Source organism: Scyliorhinus canicula, chromosome 2 (assembly GCF_902713615.1).
Source record: "Scyliorhinus canicula chromosome 2, sScyCan1.1, whole genome shotgun sequence".
Classification (NCBI taxonomy): domain Eukaryota; kingdom Metazoa; phylum Chordata; class Chondrichthyes; order Carcharhiniformes; family Scyliorhinidae; genus Scyliorhinus; species Scyliorhinus canicula.
The window spans coordinates 141,196,731-141,217,732 of NC_052147.1; the positions used below are offsets into that span (position 1 = coordinate 141,196,731).

The 21,002-nt window shown below is 47.9% G+C and overlaps 1 protein-coding gene across 1 annotated transcript in view; it reads left to right on the forward strand.

Moving 5' to 3' along the window:
- Window positions 1-21,002, forward strand: part of ino80db (INO80 complex subunit Db) — a 126,410-nt gene that overhangs the window by 40,454 nt on the left and 64,954 nt on the right. Inside the window, 1 exon segment of the mRNA XM_038787283.1 lies at window positions 8,422-8,527. Within this exon segment, the coding sequence (XP_038643211.1) occupies window positions 8,422-8,527 (106 nt within the window).

Here is a 21,002-nt window from a genome sequence, read left to right on the forward strand (position 1 = left end):
TGACTCCGAGAGTTACCATCCCCCTTAACGCACTGACCCCTAGAGTTATCATCCCCCTAAACGCACTGACCCCTGGAGTTACTGTCTCCCTTAACGCACTGACCCCTGGAGTTACTGTCTCCCTTAACGCACTGACCCCTGGAGTTACTGTCTCCCTTAACGCACTGGCCCCTGGAGTTACTGTCTCCCTTAACGCACTGACCCCTGGAGTTACTGTCCCCCTTAACACACTGACCCCTGGAGTTACTGTCCCCCTTAACGCACTGACCTCTGGAGTTACTGTTCCCCTTAACGCACTGACCCCTGGAGTTACTGTCTCCCTTAACGCACTGACCCCTGGAGTTACTGTCTCCCTTAACGCACTGACCCCTGGAGTTACTGTCCCCCTTAACGCACTGACCCCTGGAGTTACTGTCCCCCTTAACACACTGACCCCTGGAGTTACTGTCCCCCTTAACGCACTGACCTCTGGAGTTACTGTTCCCCTTAACGCACTGACCCCTGGAGTTACTGTCTCCCTTAAAGCACTGACCCCTAGAGGTATCATCCCCCTCAACGCACTGACCCTTGGAGTTACTGTCTCCCTTAACGCACTGACCCCTAGAGTTATCATCCCCCTTAACGCACTGACCCCTGGAGTTACTGTCTACCTTAACGCACTGACCCCTAGAGTTATTGTCTCCCTTAACGCACTGACTCCGAGAGTTACCATCCCCCTTAACGCACTGACCCCTAGAGTTATCATCCCCCTTAACGCACTGACCCCTGGAGTTATTGTCTCCCTTAACGCACTGACTCCGAGAGTTATCATCCCCCTTAACGCACTGACCCCTGGAGTTACTGTTCCCCTTAACGCACTGACCCCTGGAGTTACTGTCTCCCTTAACGCACTGACCCCTGGAGTTACTGTCCCCCTTAATGCACTGACCCCTGGAGTTACTGTCCCCCTTAACGCACTGACCCCTGGAGTTACTGTTCCCCTTAACGCACTGACCCCTGGAGTTACTGTCTCCCTTAACGCACTGACCCCTGGAGTTACTGTCCCCCTTAATGCACTGACCCCTGGAGTTACTGTCCCCCTTAACGCACTGACCCCTGGAGTTACTGTCCCCCTTAACGCACTGACCCCTGGAGTTACTGTCCCCCTTAACGCACTGACCCCTGAAGTTACTCTCCCCTTTAACGCACTGTCCCCTGGAGTTATTGTCCCCCTTAACGCACTGATCCATGGAGCTACCGTCCCCCTTAACGCGCTGACCCCTGGAGTTACCGTCCCCCTTAACGCACTGACCCCTGGAGTTACCATCCCCCTTAACGCACTGACCCCTAGAGTTACCATCCCCCTTAACGCACTGACCTCTGGAGTTACTGTCTCCCTTAACGCAGTGACCCATGGAATTACTGTCCTCCTCAATGCACTGTCCCCTGCAATTACTGCCTGCCTTAACGCACTGACCTCTGGAGTTACTGTCTCCCTTAACGCAGTGACCCATGGAATTACTGTCCTCCTCAATGCACTGTCCCCTGCAATTACTGCCTGCGTTAACGCACTGACCCCTGGAGTTACTGTCCCCATTAGCCCATGGACTCCAGGGGTCAGTGTGTTAATGTGGAACGATCCTCTAGGGGTTAGTGTTTTAATTGAGATGGTAAGCCTCTGGGGTCAGTGTGTAAATGGTGACCCTGACCCGCGGGATCACTGTATTAATGGGGACGCTGACTCTTGGGTACGTGTGTTAATGGGGGTGCTGGCTCTTGGGATCTGTGTGTTAATAGGGACGCTGACTCTCTGGGTCAGTGTGTTTATGGGGACGCTGACTCTCTGGGTCAGTGTGTTTATGGGGACGCTGACTCTCGGGGTCAGTGTGTTTATGGGACTCTGACTCTTGGTCAGTGTGTTTATGGGGACGCTGACTCTCGGGGTCAGTGTGTTTATGGGGACGCTGACTCTCGGGGTCAGTGTGTTTATGGGACTCTGACTCTTGGTCAGTGTGTTTATGGGGACGCTGACTCTTGGTCAGTGTGTTTATGGGGACGCTGACTCTCGGGGTCAGTGTGTTTATGAAGACGCTGACTCTTGGTCAGTGTGTTTATGGGGACACTGACACTCGGGGTCAGTTTGTTTATGGGGACGCTGCCTCTCAGTCAGTGTGTTTATGGGGACGCTGACTCTCGGGGTCAGTGTGTTTATGGGGATGCTGACTCGGGGTCAGTTTGTTTATGGGGACGCTGACTCTCAGGGTCAGTGTGTTTATGGGGACGCTGACTCTCAGGGTCAGTGTGTTTATGAAGACGCTGACTCTCGGTGTCAGTGTGTTTATGGGGGACGCTGACTCTTGGGGTCAGTGTCTTTATGGGGACGCTGACTCTCGGGGTCAGTGTGTTTATGGGGACGCTGACTCTCAGGGTCAGTGTGTTTATGGGGACGCTGACTCTCAGGGTCAGTGTGTTTATGAAGACGCTGACTCTCGGTGTCAGTGTGTTTCTGGGGACGCTGACTCTCTGGGTCAGTGTGTTTATGGGACGCTGACTCTCTGGGTCAGTGTGTTTATGGGACGCTGACTCTCTGGGTCAGTGTGTTTATGGGGACGCTGACTCTTGGTCAGTGTGTTTATGAAGACGCTGACTCTCGGGGTCAGTGTGTTTATGGGGACGCTGCCTCTCAGTCAGTGTGTTTATGGGGACGCTGACTCTCGGTCAGTGTGTTTGTGGGGATGTTGACTCTCAGGGTCAGTGTGTTTATGGGGACGCTGACTCTCGGTGTCAGTGTGTTTATGGGGATGCTGACTCTCGGTGTCAGTGTGTTTATGGGGACGCTGACTCTCAGGGTCAGTGTGTTTATGGGGACGCTGACTCTCGGTGTCAGTGTGTTTATGGGGACGCTGACTCTTGGTCAGTGTGTTTATGGGGACACTGACTCTCGGGGTCAGTGTGTTTATGGGGACGCTACCTTTCGGGCTCAGTGTGTTTATGGGGACTCTGACTCTCGGGGTCAGTATGTTTATGGGGACGCTGACTCCCAGTCAGTGTGTTTATGGGGACGCTGACTCTCTGGGTCAGTGTGTTTATGGGGACGCTGACTCTCAGGGTCAGTGTGTTTATGGGGACGCTGACTCTCAGTCAGTGTGTTTATGGGGACGCTGACTCTCGGGGTCAGTGTGTTTATGGGGATGCTGACTCGGGGTCAGTTTGTTTATGGGGACGCTGACTCTCAGGGTCGGTGTGTTTATGGGGACGCTGACTCTCAGGGTCAGTGTGTTTATGGGGATGCTGACTCTCGGGGTCAGTGTGTTTATGGGGACGCTGACTCTCGGGGTCAGTGTGTTTATGGGGACGCTGACTCTCGGGGTCAGTGTGTTTATGGGGATGCTGACTCGGGGTCAGTGTGTTTATGGGGATGCTGACTCGGGGTCAGTTTGTTTATGGGGACGCTGACTCTCAGGGTCGGTGTGTTTATGGGGACGCTGACTCTCGGGGTCAGTGTGTTTATGGGGACGCTGACTCTCGGGGTCAGTGTGTTTATGGGGATGCTGACTCGGGGTCAGTTTGTTTATGGGGACGCTGACTCTCAGGGTCAGTGTGTTTATGAAGACGCTGACTCTCGGTGTCAGTGTGTTTATGGGGGATGCTGACTCGGGGTCAGTGTGTTTATGGGGACACTGGCTCTCGGTGTCAGTGTGTTTATGGGGACGCTGACTCTCTGGGTCAGTGTGTTTATGAAGACGCTGACTCTTGGTCAGTGTGTTTATGGGGACACTGACACTCGGGGTCAGTTTGTTTATGGGGACGCTGCCTCTCAGTCAGTGTGTTTATGGGGACGCTGACTCTCGGGGTCAGTGTGTTTATGGGGATGCTGACTCGGGGTCAGTTTGTTTATGGGGACGCTGACTCTCAGGGTCAGTGTGTTTATGGGGACGCTGACTCTCGGGGTCAGTGTGTTTATGAAGACGCTGACTCTCGGTGTCAGTGTGTTTATGGGGACGCTGACTCTCAGGGTCAGTGTGTTTATGAAGACGCTGACTCTTGGTCAGTGTGTTTATGGGGACGCTCCCTCTCGGGCTCAGTGTGTTTATGAAGACGCTGACTCTCGGTGTCAGTGTGTTTATGGGGACGCTGACTCTCAGGGTCAGTGTGTTTATGAAGACGCTGACTCTCTGTGTCAGTGTGTTTATGGGGACGCTGACTCTCGGGGTCAGTGTGTTTATGAAGACGCTGACTCTTGGTCAGTGTGTTTATGAAGACGCTGACTCTCAGGGTCAGTGTGTTTATGAAGACGCTGACTCTTGGTCAGTGTGTTTATGGGGACGCTCCCTCTCGGGCTCAGTGTGTTTATGAAGACGCTGACTCTCGGTGTCAGTGTGTTTATGGGGACGCTGACTCTCAGGGTCAGTGTGTTTATGGGGACGCTGACTCTCGGTGTCAGTGTGTTTATGGGGACGCTCCCTCTCGGGCTCAGTGTGTTTATGAAGACGCTGACTCTCGGTGTCAGTGTGTTTATGGGGACGCTGACTCTCTGGGTCAGTGTGTTTATGGGGACGCTGACTCTCGGGGTCAGTGTGTTTATGGGGACGCTGACTCTCAGTCAGTGTGTTTATGGGGACGCTGACTCTCGGTGTCAGTGTGTTTATGGGGACGCTGACTCTTGGGATCAGTGTATTTATGGGGGACGCTGACTCTCAGGGTCAGTGTGTTTATGGGGAGGCTGACTCTCAGGGTCAGTGTGTTTATGGGGACGCTGACTCTCGGGGTTAGTGTGTTTATGGGGACGCTGACTCGGTGTCAGTGTGTTTATGGGGAGGCTGACTCTCAGGGTCAGTGTGTTTATGGGGACGCTGACTCTCGGGGTTAGTGTGTTTATGGGGACGCTGACTCTCAGGGTCAGTGTGTTTATGGGGACGCTGACTCTCGGGGTCAGTGTGTTTATGGGGACGCTGACTCTCAGGGTCAGTGTGTTTATGGGGACGCTGACTCTCGGGGTCAGTGTGTTTATGGGGACGCTGCCTCTCAGTCAGTGTGTTTATGGGGACGCTGACTCTCAGGGTCAGTGTGTTTATGGGGACGCTGACTCTCGGGGTCAGTGTGTTTATGAAGACGCTGACTCTTGGTCAGTGTGTTTATGGGGACACTGACTCTCGGGGTCAGTGTGTTTATGGGGACGCTGACTCTCTGGGTCAGTGTGTTTATGGGGACGCTGACTCTCAGGGTCAGTGTGTTTATGGGGACGCTGACTCTCAGTCAGTGTGTTTATGGGGACACTGACTCTCGGGCTCAGTGTGTTTATGGGGACTCTGACTCTCGGGGTCAGTATGTTTATGGGGATGCTGACTCCCAGTCAGTGTGTTTATGGGGACGCTGACTCTCTGGGTCAGTGTGTTTATGGGGACGCTGACTCTCAGGGTCAGTGTGTTTATGGGGACGCTGACTCTCGGGGTCAGTGTGTTTATGGGGATGCTGACTCGGGGTCAGTTTGTTTATGGGGACGCTGACTCTCAGGGTCGGTGTGTTTATGGGGACGCTGACTCTCAGGGTCAGTGTGTTTATGGGGACGCTGACTCTCGGGGCCAGTGTGTTTATGGGGACGCTGACTCTCGGGGTCAGTGTGTTTATGGGGATGCTGACTCGGGGTCAGTGTGTTTATGGGGATGCTGACTCGGGGTCAGTTTGTTTATGGGGACGCTGACTCTCAGGGTCGGTGTGTTTATGGGGACGCTGACTCTCGGGGTCAGTGTGTTTATGGGGACGCTGACTCTCGGGGTCAGTGTGTTTATGGGGATGCTGACTCGGGGTCAGTTTGTTTATGGGGACGCTGACTCTCAGGGTCAGTGTGTTTATGGGGACACTGACTCTCAGGGTCAGTGTGTTTATGGGGACACTGACTCTCAGGGTCAGTGTGTTTATGAAGACGCTGACTCTCGGTGTCAGTGTGTTTATGGGGGATGCTGACTCGGGGTCAGTGTGTTTATGGGGACACTGACTCTCGGGGTCAGTGTGTTTATGGGGACGCTGCCTCTCGGGCTCAGTGTGTTTATGGGGACGCTGACTCTTGGTCAGTGTGTTTATGGGGACACTGACTCTCGGGGTCAGTGTGTTTATGGGGACTCTGACTCTCGGGGTCAGTATGTTTATGGGGACGCTGACTCTCAGTCAGTGTGTTTATGGGGACGCTGGCTCTTGGGGTCAGTGTGTTTATGGGGACGCTGACTCTCGGGGTCATTGTGTTTATGGGGACGCTGACTCTCGGGGTCAGTGTGTTTATGGGCACGCTGCCTCTCGGGCTCAGTGTGTTTATGGGGATGCTGACTCGGGGTCAGTTTGTTTTTGGGGACGCTGACTCTCAGCGTCAGTGTGTTTCTGGGGACGCTGACTCTTAGCGTCAGTGTGTTTATGGGGACGCTGACTCTCGGGGTTAGTGTGTTTATGGGGACGCTGACTCTCGGGGTCAGTGTGTTTATGGGGAGGCTGACTCTCAGGGTCAGTGTGTTTATGGGGACGCTGACTCTCGGGGTTAGTGTGTTTATGGGGACGCTGACTCTCGGGGTCAGTGTGTTTATGGGGACGCTGACTCTCGGGGTCAGTGTGTTTATGGGGACGCTGACTCTTTGGATCAGTGTATTTATGGGGGACGCTAACTCTCGGGGTCAGTGTGTTTATGAAGACGCTGACTATTGGTCAGTGTGTTTATGGGGAGGCTGACTCGGGGTCAGTGTGTTTATGAAGACGCTGACTCTTGGTCAGTGTGTTTATGGGGACACTGACTCTCGGGGTCAGTGTGTTTATGGGGACGCTGACTCTCGGGTCAGTGTGTTTATGGGCACGCTGCCTCTCGGGCTCAGTGTGTTTATGGGGACTCTGACTCTCGGGGTCAGTATGTTTATGGGGACGCTGACTCTCAGTCAGTGTGTTTATGGGGACGCTGACTCTCGGGGTCAGTGTGTTTATGGGGATGCTGACTCGGGGTCAGTTTGTTTATGGGGACGCTGACTCTCAGGGTCAGTGTGTTTATGGGGACGCTGACTCTCAGGGTCAGTGTGTTTATGGGGACGCTGACTCTCGGGGTTAGTGTGTTTATGGGGACGCTGACTCTCGGGGTCAGTGTGTTTATGGGGAGGGTGACTCTCAGGGTCAGTGTGTTTATGGGGACGCTGACTCTCGGGGTTAGTGTGTTTATAGGGAAGCTGACTCTCGGGGTCATTGTGTTTATGGGGACGCTGACTCTCGGGGTCAGTGTGTTTATGGGGACGCTGACTCTTGGGATCAGTGTATTTATGGGGGACGCTAACTCTCGGGGTCAGTGTGTTCATGGGGACGCTGACTCTTGGGATCAGTGTGTTTATGGGGGACGCTAACTCTCGGGGTCAGTGTGTTTATGGGGGAGGCTGACTCTCCGAATCGGTGTGTTTATGGGGACGCTGACATTCGGGATCAGTGTGTTTATGGGGACGCTGACTCTCGGGATCAGTGTGTTTATGGGGACACTGATTCAGTGTTTTACTTGGGAGTCCCTGACTTTTGGGGTCAGGTTGTTATTGGGGACTCTGATTCTTGGGCTCAGTGGGTTGATGGGAACACTAACCTTAGGGGGTCAGGTTGTTACAGGAGATTGAGCGTTGGGAGTTACTCTCCCAATGAACACACTGACCCCAAGACATACTGTCCCCATTAACGCACTGACCCCAGGGGTTACTGACCCCAGGGGCCCATTAATGTGCACAGTAACGCAAGGCGTTATTTTTCACCAAGTCTAACTCTATTATTGTATTTCTGGAGTCAATAACTTTGGGCCAATACCTGCTGTGAAGCAAGATTGTGTCCCTAGTTGTAAGTGCATAGAACATACAACCTGCAGTGCCGAAGGAGGCCAATCGCCCCATCGTGTCTGCACCGAACCACCTCAGCCCCCACTTCCACCTTTTCCTCGTAACCCAATAACCCCTCCTAACTTTTTTTTTGGTCACTAAGGGCAATTTACCATGGCCAATCCACCTAACCTGCACATCTTTGGACTGTGGGAGGAAACCGGAGCACCCGGAGGAAACCCACGCAGACACGGGGAGAACGTGCAGACTCCGCACAGACAGTGACCCAGCGGGGAATCGGATCTGGGACCCTGGCACTGTGAAGCCACAGTGATATCCACTTGTGCTACTGTGATGATTGGTCATGGGTCTCTACTGTCCTATGAAATATCATTAATTGGATTCATTCTTGTTCATTTTGCTTATCTGTTTTGAAATCTTTAAGCATTGCACTTTGTCATGGTACCTTTATTAAATGATTCCTGAGTTTTTACATGCTCTACGATGTGGGTGTTCATCCCACATGTCCCCTTCACTATCACTTGGAAAGGCTTCCCTGGATCGCCAGTGTAATGCTTTGCGTCCTGCCTTGGGTTCAATGCGATGACATTCTTCTCGTCTACAGGGCTAGACTGGTCTGAGGACAGCGAGGAAGAGGAGGAAGATGAACGTGTGCCTCCTTGCCAATATGCATGGACGTTGCGGGACAAGTGGTCAGCTATTCGGCCCGAGTGAGTACCATCCGGGTAATCATTCAGCAACTTGTTGGGCCCCTGGTCTGGGAACTGATAACTTGGCGTTATAGGCACGTTTTAACTTTCTACTGCAATAAACCCGTCAACGTACCTGTGACATATACAGGGCATGCACATTTCAAATAAGGAATGATGTCTTGCTGGTGTACGTCTTTGATCTCCTTGATTGGTTAGATGGCAATTTATGTGCACAATTCAGGTCTCCATGTGACAAAAAGGGCACAAATACAGGAGAAAATGTAAAAAAAATTTACAAGGGTTGTACCAGAGCAAGAGGATGTAATAATATGGAAAGACTGAATGACTGGGGCTCTATTCTTTTGAATAGTGGAGGCTGCGAGGTGACGTAACAAGAAATGTTTATAATAATAAAGGGGTTTATTGGGGTGGACGTAGAGAAGGGGCCTCCACAGTGGGTAGTTGAAAACTCGGGGTTGTAAAGATAACACAGTCGCTAATAGATCCTGTTGGGAATTCAGGAAAAATTACTGTACTCAGTGTGTCATTAGAATGTGGAACTTGCTAACACAAGGAGTCATTCAGATACATACCAGAGATGCATTTAAGGGGTAGTTAGGTATGTCCACTGAGGAGAAAGGGATAAAAGGATATGCTGATCGGGTTAGATGAAGTAAGGTGGGAGGAAGCTAGTGTGTAGCATGATAGCAGAGTTTCTAGACTGAATGGATTGCTTCTGTGCTGTCTCTCCCATGCAGTTGTCCTAGTGGGCAGGTTCTGATTTTTGCTGCTGTTTTTTTCTTAAAACTTGGACATCTCATGCCCTTTTGCTACTGTGATCTGGATTCAAATCCAGCTTCGCTTATTTGGCCGGAGGACTCCTGCATCTATTGGCTGCAAATATATTCAGGCTACCACCGCACTTGTTCTCTAGTATGGACCTGCAGCAGAACACTGTCGCTAATCTGTACTCCGAGTGAGGGCACAAGAAGAACCGGGGTAGTTATTGTGGGGAATGTCATACCAGAGAAGGATGATTTATCCGTTACCGTCTTGTGTTTCTCATCTGTATGCTGCCCCTTTGAAATGTCACCCAGAAACTCAGCATCAGTTTCCACATACATTCTGCCAACACCACTCTCTATCTCATCAACGTTTTTCTCAACTTCTTCACAATCAATTCCTAGTTTGTCAGTCGACCTGTCTGACTTCCAGTACTGGATGAGCAGAAATTGCCTCCAATTAAACATTTGGAAGACTGAAGCCAATGTCTTCGATTCCCGCCACAAACTCTTCCCTTGCTTTCAATCTCAACCCTCTTCCTGGAACTGTCAGAGGCTGAACCACATTTGTTATCATGTTTGACCTTGTTGAGCTTCCAATCAATATCCCATCTCATTAAGATTGTTGTTTGCATCACTGGCTTTGTTTAGGTGGGCAAGAGCCAGCGAGTAAGGAAGGTAATGCTTGAGCAGAGTCGGGGAGAGGGCGGTCTGGCGCTGCCAAAATTTAGTAACTATTACTGGGCAGGGAATATAGCCATGATCAGGAAGTGGGGGTGGGGGGAGGGTCGGCATGGGAGTGTATGGAGGCAGCTTCATGCAAGGGCACCAGTCTGGGGGCGTTGGTAACTGCGCCTCTGCCGTTCCCGCTGGCATGGTACTCCACCAGCCCCGTGGTAGTGGCGGCGGCCCTGATCATCTGGGGGCAATGGAGGAGACATGTGGGAGCAGAGGGAGCATCGGTCTGGTCCCCAATCTGTAATAATCACCGGTTTGCCCCGGGAAGTATGGATGGGGGTTTTGGATATGTTTATTGAGGGGAGCTTTCCGAGTATGAGGGCGCTGGAGGAGAAGTTTGGGTTGGCGAGGGAAAGCAAATTCAGGTATCTGCAGGTGCGTGAATTCCTGCGTAAACACATGTCAACTTTCTCACTCCTATCAGTAAGGGGGATTCAGGACAGGGTAGTTTCCAGAGGGTGGGTAGGGGAAGAGAGTGTCTCTGACATTTACAAGGACCTTATAGGGTCAGAGGAGACGCAGACCGAGGAACTGAAGCACGATTGGGAGGAGGAGCTGTGAGGAGAGATAGAGGATGATCTATCGGCGGACGCATTGAGTAGAGTCAACACGTGCGCAACATGTGCCAGGCTCAGCCTGATACAATTTAAGGTTGTTCACCGGGCTCACATGACAGTGGCCCGGATGAGCAGATTCTTTGGGGTGGAAGATAGGTGTGCAAAATGTGCAGGAGGACCAGCGAACCATGTCCACATGTTCTGGGCATGTCCGAAGCTTAGGGGATTTTGGCAGGGGTTTGCAGATGTCATGTCCACGGTATTAAAAACAAGGGTGGCACCGAGTCCAGAGGTGGCGATTTTCAGGGTGTTGGAAGACCCGGGAATCCAGGAGGAGAAAGAGGCAGACGTTCTGGCCTTTGCTTCCCTGGTAGCCCGGAGATGGATACTATTATCTTGGAGGAACTCATAGCCCCCGAAGTTGGGGACCTGGCTATTGGACATGGCTAGCCTTTTCTGTTTGGAGAAAATAAAGTTCGCCTTGAGAGGGTCACTGTTATGGTTCACCCGGAGGTGGCACCTCTGTAATATTACCTGACTCCATGCCTGTCATGTGATCCTCTATGGCTTGTTACTTTTAGATTTAACTGCCCCAACTCTCTGCTATTTTCCATGAGGTCTTCCAAAACTAATCAAGTTCTAACTCTCACCAAACTCCATCCACCTATCACTCTGATGTACGTTGGCTCCCAATTAAGCAACATCTCATTTTTAAAGCCTCATCCTTGTTTTCACATCCCTCTCATGACTTTGCCCCCCTTTGCCCTCTGTAGTCTTCTCCAGTCCCAGAAGATATCGCTGAAGCCTCTTATAATTCCATCCCCTTAAGCATTCCTGATTTGAAATGCTCCACCGTTGGAGGTTATATCTTCAGCTGCCAAGGCCCTAAGCTCCGAATGTAAAGGGACTGACCGCTAACATGAAAGGGAATCCAAAAGTCTTCTATTGGCATATAAATAGTAAAAGAGTGGAAAGAGAAGATGGAAGGACCAAAAAGGGGATTTATTCATGCAGCCGGGGACAAAACTGAGCTATTAAATGAATACCCCTTTACCAAAGGCGGCACGGTGGTGCAGTGGTTAGCACTGCTGCCTCGCAGCGCCAAGGTCCCAGGCTCAATTCGCACCTTGGGTGACTTGTGGAGTTTGCAGGAGAGTCTGTGTGGGTTTCCTCCAAGTGCTCTGGTTTCCTCCCACAGTCCAAAGATGTGCAGGTTAGGTGGATTGGATATTCTAAATTGTCTCTTGGTGTACAAAACGGTTAGGTAACGGGAGAGTGGGCCTGGGTGGGGTGCTCTTTCAGAGGGTCGGTGCGGACTCGATGGACCAATGGCCTCCTTCTGCACTGAAGGGATTCTTTGGAGAGACTGTGCAGGCCATGGTTGAAGAGGAGGTATTGCAGATACTTGAAGGGCTTAATATTGATAAGGCGGTGGTATTAGATAGGCTGTCAGTATTAAAAGTTAATGGGGGGGGTAGTTACCCTAGTTCAACAAACCCTAGTTGGACCCCTTCATAATTTTAAAGACTCTATTTGAACAAGGTTTAACCTTCTCTTCAACTTCTCAGTCTTTCCTGACCGTTTTTGTCTCAATTCTGGTATCATCCTTGTGGGTCTAATTTGCTCCTTCTCCAGTGTCTGATGTGGACATTGGAATTGTTTATTGCTTTCCCATGGGTGATCAAATGAAGGTACTACATAAGTTTTCCAAGTAACCTGGGTTGATTGGATTTTTGGATCATTCTTTTTCTGCATGGTGCACTTGCAGTGTCACAAGATCAGAAATTGGAGGGAAAAATGGAGTGAAGACTTTTCAGGTTTCCTCAGAATTGGAACAACAATTCAGATGTAAGATCCACAGACAGAAGTTAAAATTCTGTTTCTTTCTGCACAGATTCTTCCTGGCCTCCTGCTTGTTTCCAGCATTTTCTGCTCTTGCTTCAGATTTTCAGCATCTAGTATTTTGCTCTTTGTTCAGTACAGCAAAATCGCTGCTTATTTGCAAATTGATGTCTGTCGCATTTCTTTAATACAAAGAATCCATACGTGAGCAGAAGCTGCAGCCTTGTAATAACAGACGGTGTCAGTAAAAGCTAAAAGACCAACTAAGCACTTGACAGTGAAGTACAATTTTCAAATGAAAGAGTTATACTTTTACTGAAGAATTTCTAACCCTGTGTATGGTATCAAAAACTTTCCTCGAATGCCTTGGTCCTTTTGTTGTTTAGAATGGAGGTTCCTTATGACAAGTGCACAGAACAATAGAGATCAGTTTGTTCCTTGCATATTTTCTGAGAGAACAGGATTAATTAAATATCTAAACTCTTCCTGGCATCACCGTGGTTTACTTTTGAAAAGGATTTGGATCCCAAAAGGGTACTGTAAAGCACTTTACAGTCAATTGAGTACCTTTGAAATGTAGTCACTGTTGTATTATATTGGAAACTAACAGCCAAGTTGCACACAGCAAAGTCCCACTAACAGCAGTGAGATAATGACCAGTCATCTGTTTTAGTGCTGTTTATTGAGGGATAAATAATGGTCAGGAGTCCATGGGAACTTCTCTGCTGTCAGATTGTCATAAAAATCTAACTGGCTCACAGTCCGATATATTGGGATCCTTTTAAATTTAGCTCCGAGCGCAATTGGGGCTTGGATTTAATATCTTATCTGAAAGTTGGCAATAATGCTGTACTCCTACACTGGAGTGACAGATTAGATCATTATGTCTGGAGTGGGGCTTGAACCAAACATCTCCTGACCCCAACGAAAGTGGAACCCAGTGACTTCTTGTCAATGTTATTCAGAATCGGACTTGTACTCTGTGCAAACGCAGGACAAGCATTATTATGAAAGCAAACACCATATTATTTCCAGGCACAATATATATGCAGTTAGTTCTGGGCATTCTTTGAAGGATGGAGCTGATTCAGGACCAAAAAGGCTTGGAGGCAGAAGGCACGATTGGGGTACTAAATGAGCACTTTGGCAGCTGCTTCCTTGGTCAAGACAGTGCAAAGTCACGAGTGAAAGAAGCGGTAGTTGATATAATGGATGGGCTAAAAATTGGTGAACCGGAGGTCTCTTGAGTTTTTCCGACCATAATTGCTCCATCATTGCTGGCCATGCTTAAGTTGTCTAAGATCATGTCTCTCTTCTCTCTCTTCTCTCTCTTCTCTCTCTCTTCTCTCTCTTCTCTCTCTTCTCTCTCTTCTCTCTCTTCTCTCTCTTCTCTCTCTTCTCTCTCTTCTCTCTCTTCTCTCTTCTCTCCCCCCCGGCTCCCTCCATGCTTCAGTTGTCTAAGACCCCCACCCCCTTCCGGAAGGCATCCCTTAAAACTTGTTCTTTTGATCTACTTTTTCATCATCTGGCCCCTGACCCCATATCTCCTTTGTGGCTCTGTGACATACCTTGTTTTATAAAGCTCCTGTGAAATGCCTTGGGACGTTTAATTATGTTAAAGATGCCATATGAATGTAAGTCATTGTATCAGAAAGGCTGGTTGTACTTAAAGTTCATAAGTCACCAGGACTGATGGGATGCCTCCGAGGATGCTGAGGGAAGTAAGGATGAACATTTAGGAGGTACTGGCTACCACCTTCCAATCTTCCTTTGATAAAGATTGCAAATGTTACACCCTTGATTAAAAATGGTTAAACCCAGCAACTGCATGTAATCTGAGAGTCTGACACATGCAGAATTAATGTGGGATTTCTTCAAGACATATATTGTTCTTTAATCAACACTGCTCGAACACTCAAGACGGTAAATTTAATCCCAGTGGTAAAAGTTTTAAAAGAATAAACAAAATTAACAGGAATGGTGTGGATGAGTTAAAGAAAGCAAAAGGCAAATAATGTTTAACTGACTGGATAGACTTTTTTGATGAGGCAACAGAGGGTCGGCAGGGTAAAAATAGACTTCCAAGAGTCGGTGAATTAAGTGCCACCTAATACATTTGCCAGTAAGGTTGAAGCCCATGAAATAAAAGGGACAGTGACAGCTTGGATACAAAGTTGGTTGAATGAAAGGAAACAGAAAGTAGTGACAAATGGCTGATTTTTCAGACTGGAGGAAGGTATCGAGTGGGATTGTCCAGGAGTCGATACAAAGACCCCTGATAAAAACTTGAACTTTAGTGGACAGGGCAAAATTTGTAGATTATCTAAAAGTTGGAAGTATGGTGAACTGTGAAGAGGATCGTGATAGACTTCAAGAGAATGCAGGCTGTTGAAATGGGCAGGCATATGATGGATGGAATTTAATGCAGAGAAATGTGAAGTGATACATTTTGATAGGAAATAGTGCACAATTGTAACAGGGTACAAGATTAGTGACCCGAGATGTCTGTGCACAGATTGTTAAAGGTGGCAGTGTGGGTTGAGACAGCATTTAAAAAGGCATATGGGATCCTGGGCTTTTTAAATGGAGGCATAGAGTACCAAATTAAGGAGGTTTTGATGGATCTTTTTATAAAACACTGATTCGTCCTCCGAGAGTATTGTGTCCAATTCTGGGCACCATACTAGAGGAAGAATGAGTACAGAAAAGAATTGACTCCAGGAATGTAGGATTGACCTCAATTGTTATTTTTATTATTATTAATTTTTTTTCTGATCTTTTTGTTCTTTTTTATAAATTTAGAGTACCCAATTATTTTTGTTCCAATTAAGGGGCAATTTAGTGTGGCCAGTCCACCTAACTTGCACGTCTTTGGGTTGTGGGGGAGAAATACACGCAGACACAGGGAGAATGTGCAAACTACCTGTGTTTGACCCGGGGCTGGGATCGAGGACCTCAATTGTGTCGATAAACTGAAGCAATTATTTTTTTCCTTTAGAGAAGGTTGAAGGGAAATTTGAGAGAGGTGTTCAAAATCATGAGTAGTATAGACAGAACATAGAGAAACTGCATTGGTGGAACAGTCAAGAACTGAGGACACACTTTGAGTAATTGGCAAGCAAAGTAACAGTGATATGACTAAAATTTTAGTGGTTAGGACCTGAAATATGCTGCGTTGGGAGGAAATTAATTTGTGGCTTTCCAAAAGGGATTGGATAAGCACCTCAAGAGATTAAATTTACGTGGGTATGAGGAAAGATGTGTGATTGGGACCAGCTTAGTTGCTCTTGTAGAATTTCAGTATGAACATGGTGGGCTGAATAGCCTCCTTCTGTACTGTATTCATTTTATGGCTCTATGAAACATACTGGAGATGGTTTCCAGGGATTTGCTGAAAACTTTTCCTGGTCTCCCTGCATTAATAGTGGTGCAGTTGTTGGCCCTTCCAATGGCTATGTGTCCATATCTAGGCCACAATAATAGACACACTTAACGGTGCAACTAAAGCCTGAAGCTGAATGAAACAGATCCTATGGTATATTCCTGAATTAACTAATCGGGTACCAGAAATGGATTTTAGTTTGAGAGTCTAATCAAATCTGATTTCAAAATGATGATTTCAAGCCAATCAATTTCAGTACCTGATCACCATATTTAATTCCTGCTTCACTCCCAGCTATCCTGTCTCTGGGTATCACTCCAGCTCCAGAACACTCACGCTCTTTCTTGGGGTCTTCTGATGTTCATTAACCAATTTTCTAAAATTATCGATGACTTTTTATGCCAGGCTATCAATATAGGTGACCATGAGGCTGTATGGATGGTCGTTTGCACACAGCAAACTCCCACAAACAACAATTAAATAATGGCCGAATAATCTGTTTTTAGGTATTGGTTGAAGGCTAATTCTTAGCCAGGATATCTGGAAAACTTCACTATGCCAAAAGATTTTTGCGTCCACCTGAGAGACGCCTCCATTCAATCTTTGATTTGAAAGATGGCACCTCTATCAGCAGCGCTTCCTCAGTACTGTGCTGTAATGCTACCTTAAATTATGTGCTAAAATCTATGGAGTGGGACTTGAGCTCACAACTGTTTGACTCTAGCAAGAGTTGGGACGGTGAAACTTGCAAGTTATCAACAAGTGGAATTTCATTTCTCATGTCAGGTGTCAGCTTTTTGTCTTTGTAACATTTAAGCATGTATCATGGAGCCTCACGGGTCTCAAAGTTTAAATCTGTGTTCCCATATATTTCAAGTTATTGGTTGCACAGCTTGGCATTCTGATTTTGCATTTATCCACAATAGCAGTAGGTACAGTCGGCTGATTTTCCAATATTGGCACAATTAAAATGGGACTAATCAGCAAATAAAGACAGGGTTGCTGGTATCTAATTCATGGACCATAGCTTGGATTCCCCTGCTGCATGTTAATTCCATTGTCCAATATGTATTACAGTCCTAGAAGAACGTTAGCTGTCTAGCATTTAAGATGGGGAATGCTGTATTGCATAGGGTTTACTAAATAATACGAGAAATTGCTTGCGGATAGAAGAGATGAACAATTTCTTTTTTGTTAATAAAATGATTACAATTGTATCAGCTTAGCAGGCTGCCGTATATTGATATATAAACCTTATGATTGTCTTATGTTCAGATTAGAACACCCCCAATCGTGTTAAGGAACAGAGCTATATATTTATTACCTTTCGCACAGGACTTATGAGGAAAAGTTTAGCAGGTTGAGCCTATACTTGTTGGAATTTAGAAGATTGAGAGGTGATGTTAAAACATAGAAGATCCTGTGGAAACTGGAACTTGACAGAATGGATGCTGAGAAACTGTTTCCCCTTGTGGTCGTGACTAGAAATAGGGAGCAGTTTGCAAAAGACTTGCTGTCAAAGCTTTTTATTTTGGGAGCATAGAATATAGAAATAGTGGTAGGCCATTCAGTCCTTCGTGGCTGCTTTGCCATTCAATAAAATCATGGCAGACCTGCGTGTGGTCTAAATTTCACTTTCCTCTTTGCCCCCCCCCCCCCCCCCACACACACACACACACACACACACACACACACACACACACACACACACACACACACACACACACACAACCTTCGACTCCTGAGTCTATTTGTCTCACTCTGCCCTGAATAAGTTCAGTGACCCAGCCTACTCCACTTCCTGAGGAAGAGAATCCCACATACTAATGACCTTCGGAGAAAATAAATTCTCCTCATCTGTCTTAAAAGAGTGACCTCTTATTCTTAAACTGTGTCCACTAGTTGAAGAAGCCAGCTCACCACCACCCTCTGAAGGGCAACTAGGGTTGGACAATAAATACTGGCTGAACCAATGATGCCCATTTACATCCCGTAAATGAATGAGTTGAGTGAACCTTCTCCGTGCTGCTTCTAAGGCAGTTTTTGTTTTCAAATAAGGAGACCGAAACGGCACAATAGTTGTCACCATTCCCTGTACAGCTGCTTCAAAACCTCCCTACTTTTATATTCCATTCCCTTTGCAATAAACGCTAGCATTCCATTTGCCTTTCTGATGGCATTCTATACAGTTGTGATTTACCTACCAAGACACTCCAATCCCTCTGTAGCACCAATTTCTGCAATCTCTCTCCATTTAAGTAGTATACTACTTTATTTTATTCTATTTTACTTTTTATTCTTTCTGGCAAAGTGGACAAGTTCGCATTTTTGCATCTGCTATTTTTTTTGCCCACTCATTTAACCATACCCGTTGCAATCTCTACTTGACAACTTCCTTTCCTCCCCATCTTGGTGTCATTGGCAAATTTAGCTACTATACATTTGGCCCCGTCATCCAAATCACTGATGGATAGTGTTAATAGTTTTTTTTTACATTTAGAGTACCCAATTAATTTTTTCCAATTAAGGGGCAATATAGCGTGGCCAATCCGCCTAGCCTGCACATCTTTGGGTTGTGGGGATGAAACCCACGCAAACACGGGAGAATATGCAAACTCCACACGGACAGTGACCCAGAGCCAGGATCGAACCTGGGACCAAAACGCCGTGAGGCTGCAATGCTAACCAGTGCGCCACCGTGCTGCCCTTGATATTGTTAATAGTTGAGACCCCCAGTACTGATTCCTGTGTTACATCTTGCTAACCTGAAAAAGATCCTTTCATCTCTACTCTCTTTGCTTCCTGTTAGCTAATCAATCCTTTATCCATGCTAATATGTTACTCCATACAGCATGGCCTATTACTTTGTGTTGTAACCCATGATGTGGCACCTTATCAAATGCCTTTTGGAAATCCAAATACACCACATTTACAGGTTCCCTTATCCACCTTGTTTTTTTAAAAATTGAGATACTTTATTCCAAACCTACACAATACAACAAAAACAGTCCAACAAGACAAGTAATTTCACCCCTGCTCCCCCCGTGACAAATAGTTCCTTAAATAAAGTCATGAACGGCCTCCACTGAACTTCAAAGCCCTCTTCTGAACCCCTCAGAGCAAACTTAATCTTCTTCTGCCGGAGAAAGTCATACAAGACCCCCAGCCAAGCCGCCACCCTTGGTGGAGTATCTCCAGTTAAAAAGAATTCTTCACTTGGACATCAGAGCAGTGAAGGCCACGACATTGGCCCCCATTGCCTCCAGGAACTCCGGGCCTATTGAGACCCCAGAAATGCCACCATAGCGTCCAGCTTAACCTCGGCCCCACTATCCTGGGTAATGTCCTGAATACTGCTTCTCAAAAACTCCTCAACTTCTCGCAGCCCCAAAACATGTGAGCATCATTTGCCAGCCCAGCCTGTACTTCTCACATCCATCTGTTACCCCCAAAAGAACCCACTCATCTTTGCCCCAATCATGTCTACCCTGTGCACCACTTTGAACTGAATCAAGCTATTCTCACACAGGAGGCGGTTGAGTCACTCGCCCCATCACTTCGCGCCAGAGTCCCTGTCCTATCTTGCTCCCCAACTCTTCCTTCCACTTGCGTTCTATCCTTATCACCAGTACCATGCCCTGCTCTCCCAACCACCGGTATATGTCCCCAATCCTGCCCTACCCCAAGGTAATCAGAGAGCAGCAGTTGCTCCAATAACGTGTACTCCGGTAGTTGGGGGAATGTCAGCAGCTCCTTTCGCGCAAAGTCCCACACCTGCATGTACCTAAACTCACTTTCCCGTGGTAACTCAAATCTCTCCCGCAACCACTTCTATCCAGCAAACTTCCCCTCCGATAACCTACTCCTAATCCTCTCCAGCCCCCTCTCCGTCCACTTCCCAAAACTCCCATTCCCCTACACTTTCCCCCCGGCTTAAACCTGTGGTTCCCACATAGTGGTGTCAACACCAACATTTTACCCAACTTAAAATGTCCTTCAACTGGTTCCATGTCTTAATAGTTGACCCCACTACTGGTCTCCACGCATACTTCTCTGGGGCCACCACCAGGACCCTCAAACTGGACTTCTCCTCCAACCTAATGCAACCACCCACCCCCCAACCTACGAACACTTTACCTTCTCCACATTCGCAGCCCTGTAGTAACACATGAGATTCGAGAGCTCCAACCCCCCTTTCTGCCTCTGTAGCAGTGCTCGCTTTGCCCTCGGTACCTTTCTTACCCATATGAACTACGGAATCAGTGCCACCACCCTCTAGAAAAAGGCCTTGGGGAGAAAGATTGGGAGGATCTGAAAGACCAACAGGAACCGTGGCAGCACATTCATCTTTACCACCTGCACCTTCCCTGCCAACGTCAAGTGCAAAGTATCTGACCTTTTGAAATTCCCCTTAACCTCCCTCACTAACCCTGTCAAGTTCCACCTGTGCACCGTGGCACACTCATCTGTTACCTCAATCCCCAAATACCTGAACCGCTCTCTTGCCACCTTAAATGGTAATGCCCCCAAATTCCAAATTGGCGCCCTCCCTGCCGCATTCACCGGAAACACCTGGCTGTTCCCAATGTTCAACTTTTAACTGGAGAAGGCCCCGAATCTCTCCAACAGATACATAATTCTACCCATACTGTCCTGCCCTGAGTCCCTTGCCACTCAGCCGATACCCAAAGGGCTATCTCCAAGGGCTCAATTGCTAATGCAAATAATAATGCTGACAGCAGGCATCCCTACCTTGTTCCCAAAATACCCCAAATTTGTCTCATTCGTACGCACACTAGCCACGGGGGATAATTACAGTCAGCAGCTTCCTAATATTACTGGAGAGCTGCCTACCCTTCACAAAGCTAATTTGATCTTCAGAGATGACCTCTGGCACATACCCCTCCAACCTACACGCCAACACCTTTGCCAGTACTTTCACATCTATGTCCAACAAAGAAATGGGCCTATAGGACCCACACTGCAGTGGGTCCTTCCCCTTTTTCGGAATCAACGAGATTGCCTGTGACAACGTTGCTGGCAACTTGCCCTTCTCCACCGTCTCATTGAACAGTCCCAACAAGTGGAGGGCCAACTCTGTCGCAAACTTCTTACAAACTCTGTCGGAAAGCCATCCAGTCCCGGGGCCTTCCCCAACTCCATTCCCCTGATACAATCCATCACCTCACTTT